Consider the following 9,220-nt stretch of genomic DNA (forward strand, 5'->3'; position numbering starts at 1 on the left):
CATTCTGCGCAATGAAATGTGAAAATATGGATAAAAATTTAAAAAAAAATGAAAAATATGAACGTTTTACACAATAACATTAAAGGTAGGGACATTTCGTGTTATTTAGCTTACAAATTTTCAACCCTATATTTTCAATTTATTACCAAGAAAAATAGGATGATAGTATCTAATCGTAGCATGTGCTGTGATGGAATCGAGTCGGACTAAACCAAGTCTCAGCCGATGTTTTTGATATTCATTTTCTCAAAATTCATTTATTTTTCTAAAACTCATTTTTCACCACATCTCTCGTAAAAAATTTTACATGTAAATCCTAAACTAACTCTTCTTTTTTAATCACACATTTTATAAAATAAAATAAAAATACTATTCTAAAACTTATTTTTTCCAAAACATATGTCTGAAACTAGACCTCAATCCATTATGATTCTGTGTTGTTTAAAAAGAATTGCAAAAGGTGAAAGATAAAATGTTGTGTAATTTTGAAATAATGTTATTTGCAGTCGTTCATTACGATAGTCGTCCCACGCGGTATACACATTGCAGGTAGTTATTTGATGCACTAATTAATAAAAAATATCATATTAATACCTTAAATAACATTATACCACATGTATGTCACGTAAGACGACTATCGTAGCGAAAAACTACAAATATCATTACTCCTATTTTTTGTGTTTTCTGCTGGAAAAATTATTGATTAACCCAATACGTATTAATTAACCTATTCGTTCTTTAAATCTAATATGGATGAACCAAAGTTAGTTTGATCGTTCTCGAAACTAAAGTGAAATTCATTTATAGCAAACACGTGTCTTTTCTTGGTTACTTTTTCATAAACCAGCTTACACTTCAGATAAAGTAACTTCGAAACAAACATTGATTCTTGGTTGTTACTTGTTACATCATATTTTTTCTGGGTTAAGGTTTTTCGAAGAAGGTTTTCATTACTTTGTTCGATTTCTACAATTATCGGGCATCTAATGTTTTCCTGTGTTATTGGATCTGTTGACACATAAAAATTCAGCCCAAATCGAACGGACCAACGAATGAAGCCCAATTGGAGAATCCCCAAATCAGATAGTCCAAAAAACGAAGCCCAATCAAACAATTCAAGATGAAGGCCCAAGAACGTGGTAATGCCATCGCCCAAGATTGCAAGTCGCCTAGAATCTGAGCAAATGGAGTGTCATGCAGTCGCCCAGAGCTATCACTCTATTTTCGCCAAAACCTTCAAGTCGCCCAAAGTCTTAACAAATATAAAGCGTTGTGGTTATCAAGAAGTGCAGTTATCAAAACAGTTATTAAAGCAGCCCCATCACGTTCCACGATTCAAGAAATTCAATCGAAAACGATTGAACGACGAAGAGTAATGACAGCAGTTAAATAAAACAGTTTTCATGACAAGCTGGCCATTATGAGAAAAGTGGGCAGTTGCAAAACGATCAAGTAGTTTTTAGGTGGTTGATCACAAAGAGATCGTCCATGAAGTATAAAAGGTAGAAAAGACATAGAGCAAAGGACCGAATCAAAAACTCTCGAACAGAGAACGTGTAATTTTAATTTCCTTAGTTTTAGACTTAAACACTTTTTTCAGTAACTCGTGTGCTTGTGCCCCTTGGAGGCATTTTGTTTTTGATTTCCAATTGTAAAATCATCGCCAATAAAAGAACATCCCTTTTTGGGACTTTGTCTCAAGAGGTTTGTCCCTTACACAATCGTCTGATCCCTTTTAATTGTTAGCAACTAACCCGTGCGAAACAATTTGGCACGCCCAGTGGTGTTTGGTGTTGAAAGTACAAAAGGTGAAATAATATGCCTTAGAGATCCGATAAAGAAGCAGCAAGTCAGGGAAGAGTCCAGTCTGTGATCGAGCGATATGAGGAGCAGCATGCCTCTCCACGAACAGATGGACAAAATCAGAGCAGTAACAGTCGTTACGAAACAATGACGGAGTTGAGTCCTCGAATCATGCGTGCATTACTTGGAGAACTCACACAAGACGTTGTTGAACAGGTAAATTTTCGAAATATTCATAATATGGAAAGATTTACTTAAAATGGGAATGCACACTATGACAACGTGGCCAAACAACTAAACACTTTGAACGAAACAATGAATAAGTTAGTAGGCCAAATATGTCAACCGGTTATACCTCTTGCAAATCACTTTCAAACTAGGACAATTGTGGAACATAATCCCTCAGTCCTAAATCCGAATCAAGGGCTAGAACCACTTTCTGGTCCCTCTACTTCAAACCAAGGGGGTACTGCAGTGCCAAATCATAACAATGGTAGCGGTACGCCTAACTTGGGGGGTAATCCAAACATAAGAGATAATGTCCTAAACAATGGACAGCACACCCCACGTGTTAATGAGGGAATAGATGTTCAGGCTAATGGTAATGGCCCTAATTATGGTAATTTTGTTGCCAATCAAGGACCAAACACCAGGCCTCATGCAAATCAACCGGTTAATCAGCCTGTAGGAATTTCATATGATCCCAACGTCATGTTGAGGAATCAAATTATGGAAATCGAATAGGATCAGATGGCTTTTGGGGTGCGTCCCGTCATTAGGCCGACGTACACAAAGTCATATCCTGATTGGGTAGACCAAGCATATCCATGGCCTAGAGGGTACAAAGTACCAGAATTCTCACTGTTTACTGGTTTAGGAAAGGTGTCTACTCTAGAACACATAGGGCAATTCAGATTGCAAAGTGGTGATGTAACCGATTACCATAAAATGAGGCTTTTCCCTAGTTCGTTAACAGGAATAGCTTTCTCCTAGTTCATCAACTTGCCAGCGAACTCTGTTCAAACATGATAACAATTGAAACAGTTATTTCACGCTCAATTTTATAAAACTGAGTCTGAAGTCACTTTGGCTGATTTGGCGAATCTACGTCAAATGTCAAACGAATGGGCAGAAAGTTTTCTCCAAAAGTTCAAGACAGCAAGAAGCAAGTGTTTTGTACCTTTGCCCAAGAAAGAATTTGTCAAAATCGCTCAGGGCTGCTTGAGCTTTGATTTAAAGAAGAAATTCCAGGACAAGAAATTTCCTGACCTTTTCCAGTTGAGTGCGAATGTGATTAGGTATGAACGACTGATAAGAGAGGAAGAATAAATGAAAAATTCTAGTAAAGAGACTTATTACAAAGACCCAAATTTTGATGTTCATACCATCAATGACGAGTCATACGACCAGGCCGAAATGTGTTTGGCCGAATTGGTCAAACGAGATACGTATACTTGTCCCATAATGGCCAAGCCTAAACCATCGGGTAAAGATGAGCCCATAAAAGATGGAAACATAAAGGCTAGAACGTTCTCGTTCAACATAACCAAAGCTACCTTATATTTGATAAATTATATAGGGATAAGCAGATAAAGTTGAGCGATAAGCACAAATTGCCAAACCCTGAACAAATTAAGGGTAAAAAATATTGTAAGTGGCATAATGTATGGTCACATTTGACTAACAATTGTTTGGTTTTTCGCCATGTATTGCAGGATGCTATTGAATCGGGACGAATTACGTTCGACGATAAGAAAAAGATGGCAGTGGATGAAAATCCTTTTCCACAGCCACTTGGAGTGAACATGGTGACGTCTGGATTCAAAAACAAGTTGCCAAAATTCAAGTTGGTCGTAGATGATGGAGAAGAGGATCCTAGATCACATCCCAGTGTCTTTGAACGAATCAAGGGGAAAGAACCAAAAAAGGACGAAGACGTCCTGTGTGCAAGATGTAAAAGAGAAATAAATGGCAATACGGAGAAACCATGGATATGGCAGCATCCCCATCGCCCTACCTTCTTCCCAAACACTCAGCCTGGTAGAGGGCGAGGTACATCATTCTATAGAGGACCGCCTTTTGAGAGGCAGTTCAGGCCAGCAGATAATGGAAGAACATTCAGGCCGCAACCTCGCCGGCCAAATGTATGGCATTCATCCAGTATAATGCAAGAAGGGCAATACCCTTCGATGAGATTACTAGAACCCAACAAAAGCATTTCCAACGAAACTATGGACGGATGATGAGGCAACAACAGGAAGTGCCACATCCTAAAGCGTCTAAACTACTCAAGGTAACCAATCAAAATGTCCTCAAAGATAGTGAAGAGACCGGTACAGATGAATCAATGAAGGAACTGCCAGAAACTTCTTTTGGAAAATCAAAGTTTGAGCGGGACAGAAGGGATGGAGAAGATCCAGATCAGCCCCTTACCATCCAGTTCGGTACGTTACCTCCTCTCGTGGCCAATAATTACTTACTGGCCAATGAATTCAAGAATAAAGAAAAAGAAGAAGAGAGGGAGGACAATGAAGGAGAAGCTTGCGTACTGATATGTGAAGAAGGCCAGACTTCTAGAGAGGCCTACAACGATGAAGAGGATGATGGGATGACAGACATTGAAGAAAAAATTGACCTAGAAGCAGAAGGAAGAAAGAGAGGAGTATCGCGCAATACTCTATTGAAGCAACTACATCGAGAGGGAGTTCGCGAAGTAGACTTGTTGGGGGAACCATTTGGGCGTCCTTTCGATTTCTACGTACTGTACGGGACACCCAAAAGGAAGAAGAGAGTGCCTCGCTCTGAAAAGTATGGGTCACCTCCAAGAATAATGCCCCCTCCCACAGGTTGGGTAACTGATGAGGAAGCATTAGAAAAAAGTAAGAAGGAAGTTCAGGAGATAGAGGATCAGCGCGATATACTGCACGTCGACTTATCACAGGGGGATAATTTGACAGAAAACAAGCAGGAAGTAGAAATAGAGGCTACCAAAAAGGTTATTTTTAAAAGCCCAGCCATAAAATTGACTAAACACTTGAGGCCATTATACATTAAAGCTCTAGTTAACGGCGTCCCAGTGGTAAAAGTGTTTGTCGACAATGGAGCAGTTATAAACACCATTCCATCTAGGATGATGAGGAAGTTCGCAAAGACAGATGGTGACATGATTCCTACAGAAGTCATCCTCACGAGCTTCAATGGAGGAGCAACTTCAACTAAGGGAGTTATGCCATTGGACATAACTATAGGGACGACTACTAGGACCACTGTCTTCTTTGTAATAGATGGTCATACTAGTTACAATGTGCTACTAGAAAGAGATTGGATACACGGAAGTCGCTGTATACCCTCATCGGTCCATCAATGCCTGATCTTTTGGAATAACAAAGGCGAAGCAGAGGTGGTACAGGCCGATCATAGGCCTTTTGTCGCAGAAGCAAACTCGGTGGAAAAGTTCATGTACGAAGGAAACTATGGACCTGTCAGGGTGGTACAAGATGGGGAAGAAATTCAAGTTGTCGAGCAAAGCAAAGAGCTATTTTCAGTGGACGCACTCACTGAAATGTTCAGACAGATGAGGCCAAATATAGTGGCCCTGGAAGAGCCAGTAATTGGCAAAANCACTACTAATTTCAATAACCAAAAAGGCTTTTTCTGTGCAACTACATTCTTCAAGTTCTTCCATATTACATTGCATGTCACATCTTAAAATACTATTCTGAACTAATCATAAGATGCAGTGGTTTTATACAACGGGGTATGCAAAGTCGGACACTATCAATTGACAGAAGGAACAAAAAAGATACAGCCAGCAGTTTCTCCCTATTTAGAATGGTTCCAATGGAAACATTTTTGTTAGGTGTGGTAGCTTTTTCAATTTGTACACGTGTGCTAGAGAAAGACTAAAGGGACACGTTAACACTGTAATGAGTTGCCGACAGCACACTTGTTGATTAAGCCTCTGATATAAGCAATTGAACCTCGTTGGTTTGTCGAGCTTATCAACTCATGCAAGCAGTCCTGTCAAAGGAAAATGAAGAGAAAATACCTTGAAGAAGTTACATCTCGTAAATTTGGTGGATCGTTAATGAGGAAAGCATGTCATTAGTTTAGGGAATAAATACAACGTCCCCCAGCTACAACGAGAGCAAGGAACGGTATACTTGCCTCATTAGTTCTCAAATCCTTTTTTTGCAGTGCTTTATACAATGATACTGTGAGATTCTCCATTTCTTCTAATCTACTGTTCTGCTTAATTAATTTTCTTTCATAAGAGACGTGTAGATGTGGTGTCCTTAATAAGACCCATCTTTTTCTTCCAAATATTTTGCTATGGTAGACACTATGGCACATCATAATGTCTCTCTTCTTATTTGGTCTTCGAATTACTGAACTTTTTTCTTAGCTGTCCATGCAGTTAAAAACTGCTCTGCAAATTACCAAATTGATTCACTATTCATTTCATTTAGCCCAACCCTAGTTGAAGAAAAACAAAAGTGCACCTGCTGCCAACTCGATCGGTGTCAGGAAGCAATCTAGGGTTATAACAAATGGTTGAAAAATTCAATCTGTCACTTCTTATCTAATTACCTTAAAGAGGTTCAAATATTCTCAGATTTCTTTTTTTATTTTTTATTTTGTTTAATCAATTTTCTTGAGGTTATCCTGACCGAAGAGTTCAAGGAAGCGAGTTGATGTCAGCACAGGGTGCTTGGCTGGGTGCTATGAACGAAGCATTTTTGTTGAGATTGTGCCTTGAAAATTTCAGGGATTTAAATGGACTTGGACTTGTATAGGGATATTCAATATTTGTCCATTCAGACCTATAGGAGTTTTCAGAATCTTTTACTTTTAGTAGAGACTGGTGATCACCTTTATGATTGATTAATCTTGTGCCACAAACTTCAATTTCTTCCTTTTAGTTGGCATAGATATATTTACGCTCTTTTTCTTCTATTTCAATTTTTGTTGGCTCATGATTTTGGTCAATTGTTTCTTGGCATGCATTATTCATGTTTGCTTCCATTAGATCTCATTCATCTGGGTAGTTCAATACATTTTTTCTTATATGATAAAGCGTGGAAGAGCAGTGTTAATTTGTGCTTCTTCATGTTTAAATGGCAATTTTCATACAAAGCACTGTATCATTTGTGTTTATTTTTCATATGCACTCCTGATTTAATGGTGCTTCTTGCCAGAAATGATTCTCAACATGCTGCTGGAACCAAGTTTACCTGTTTCCACCCTATTGGTCAGTATGCTTACGAACTATATAGAATTTTCACACTGAATTCTTTAGGCTGAAATTTATTTCCATCAAATGCTGAGAATAGTTAAAGGCTTTAGCATAGTCATACTTTGTGTTCGAATCAATTCTTGTCACGGACTTCTGCATCTTGTGTTTTCTGCTCTAAAAAGTGTTTATGCAGTGAGGTGCTAACATGAAAGCTTCTTATTCCCCGCGAATGATTCTATATTAGTGCAGAGTTCTGAGGATGCAATTTTTCTACAAAAAGCACTGTATGATGCAGTGATATTGATTGACCATTCGTATCTGCAACCGCATACATGTATTCAGTCAGTAGATGGCTACTCGAGAAACTTGGCTCTGGTATGGTCAATAGTTGCAGACAATGCCATATGTTTGGCGAGGTATGTGGAAAGTACTGTGGTCCAGGATTCAAGCGTAAAATTATACTATGTTTTATTTGTTAATGTCTGAAATTTTTCAACTGCAGGGCAACTTGTGATCAAGCCAGGGCCATTTCTTATGTAAATGCTTTCTCCGGTTCTTGGTTAGTGACAGAGCTAATCAAGCGGATAACAGTCCAAGCTGGAATGCAGGAGGAAAACAGTAGACCAAGCACTCCAAAAGCTCTTATCAGTGAGTTACTACTATGGGATTACTTCTTTTTACTCTTTACCTGAGNGGAAAACAGTAGACCAAGCACTCCAAAAGCTCTTATCAGTGAGTTACTACTATGGGATTACTTCTTTTTACTCTTTACCTGAGCTTCTCTGGACATTTAGGGAATATTTGGATAAGCTTGAAAGATTAAATGAACGAGTCTGCATAAATAATTTTTGATCGGAAGTAATCCTTTAATTAGTGTCAATATAAGCATCATTTTTTTTTTTAACTTATAAGTGAAGAATAAGTATAACATGTCCAAACATGCTTGGAAAAAACAATTCTGATAAAAGTAAATCAACTTAGCCAAACATGCTATAAACACTACGACTAGCTCCCTCGCAGTAAATGATGACTTCATTTTTGAAATGCAGAAGTTTCTTGTTCGTTACATTCTTGCTCTTACTGGTGGATCGTGCTATATATTAATTATTTGTTTTAACTTCGTCATAGAAGATAGCTAATTGCACATTAACTCATTTTCAGAGTGGCTTTTTGTCCTTGAAGATCAAGGGTTTAAAGTATTTGATCATAAGACATCATCACTCCGTACCAGAGCGGTAACATGCAGCACAAGAATGGACGGTGAGTTCCCTGAAATCAAGCCCGATGAAAAGAACCTGAAGCAGAATATGTTAGTATACCCTGAAAATGTATGCAATAAGGATAAAAAAATGGATGGTTTGTCGAACAAAGGATTACTAGCTTCTGTCTGCACAAGGAACCCAAGGATTGATGGGTGTAGAAAACGGAAAGATGGATTAAATGACACACGAGAATCAAGAGTGAAGCATGTGAAGTACGATTTTCTTGGAAGTTCTTTTTCGGAGAAACTTATGCCCTTTTCGAACGATGATAGAATGTATTGTGGCAATGAGGTTAAGAACTTAGCATCTGATGATGATATGGAAGTGTTAGGATGAACAATTTACTTCAATTTGCAGCTGAGATTCTTGGCTTTTGCCAAATTTTCCTAATATGTAATACACAATATGTCATTGTACCCAAGAGTTTAACTTCATTGAACAATATGAAAAAACATCTTCAGAAAATTTGTAAAATGCACTTGGATGCTGCTATAGTTGCTACAGTGTTATTTGCTACAGTTGTTAGTAGATCTGATATTATACTGGCAGTTTATTTGAACTCGACGGCTTTTTGGCACAGGGCAATATGGGAGAACAAGACTGGGCCCCTATTTGAATTATATTCTTTAAAATTCATTTTTTTCAAACACAGATTGTTTCAATAAAATAATTTTACATGCAAGTTTAATTTTTTTTTTTTCCATATTTTCTAATAACATATTGGCCAAATGTGCGTAACTTTACATGGGTGACAAATTTTGCCTATTGTTACTAAATTTCGTGTGGGAACTATGAGAGACAAAGTGCTCAAATTTTTCGATATGCAATTCCTCTAATTTTAGTTCGTTTCATGCTAGTTGTAGAAGTGGACAACTAGCTAATTGAGAGATCTATAATGATTGTTCTTTTTTTCTCATTA

At 37.9% G+C, this 9,220-nt stretch overlaps 1 protein-coding gene across 1 annotated transcript; it reads left to right on the plus strand.

Moving 5' to 3' along the window:
- Positions 1-1,142: 1,142 nt before the first annotated feature.
- Positions 1,143-8,831, plus strand: LOC111408388. The gene is made up of 6 exons (XM_023038153.1): positions 1,143-1,250; positions 5,917-5,960; positions 7,002-7,054; positions 7,284-7,455; positions 7,542-7,687; positions 8,201-8,831. The coding sequence occupies exons 1-6, from the start codon at positions 1,143-1,145 to the stop codon at positions 8,635-8,637; spliced, it is 960 nt and encodes a 319-aa protein (XP_022893921.1). The 3' UTR covers positions 8,638-8,831.
- Positions 8,832-9,220: the final 389 nt, after the last annotated feature.

The sequence above is a fragment of the Olea europaea genome, chromosome 13 (assembly GCF_002742605.1).
Source record: "Olea europaea var. sylvestris chromosome 13, O_europaea_v1, whole genome shotgun sequence".
In the NCBI taxonomy this organism is placed as follows: domain Eukaryota; kingdom Viridiplantae; phylum Streptophyta; class Magnoliopsida; order Lamiales; family Oleaceae; genus Olea; species Olea europaea.

What these genes read in the sequence shown, in the direction of transcription:
- LOC111408388 (XM_023038153.1), top strand. Translation starts at nt 1,143, where the DNA reads ATGCCATCGCCCAAGATTGCAAGTCGCCTAGAATCTGAGCAAATGGAG. An exon ending in AAACCTTCAAGTCGCCCAAA is followed by an intron (nt 1,251 to 5,916) that starts GTCTTAACAAAT and finishes TCATTAGTTTAG; the next exon opens with GGAATAAATACAACGTCCCC. An exon ending in AATGCCATATGTTTGGCGAG is followed by an intron (nt 7,456 to 7,541) that starts GTATGTGGAAAG and finishes TTTCAACTGCAG; the next exon opens with GGCAACTTGTGATCAAGCCA.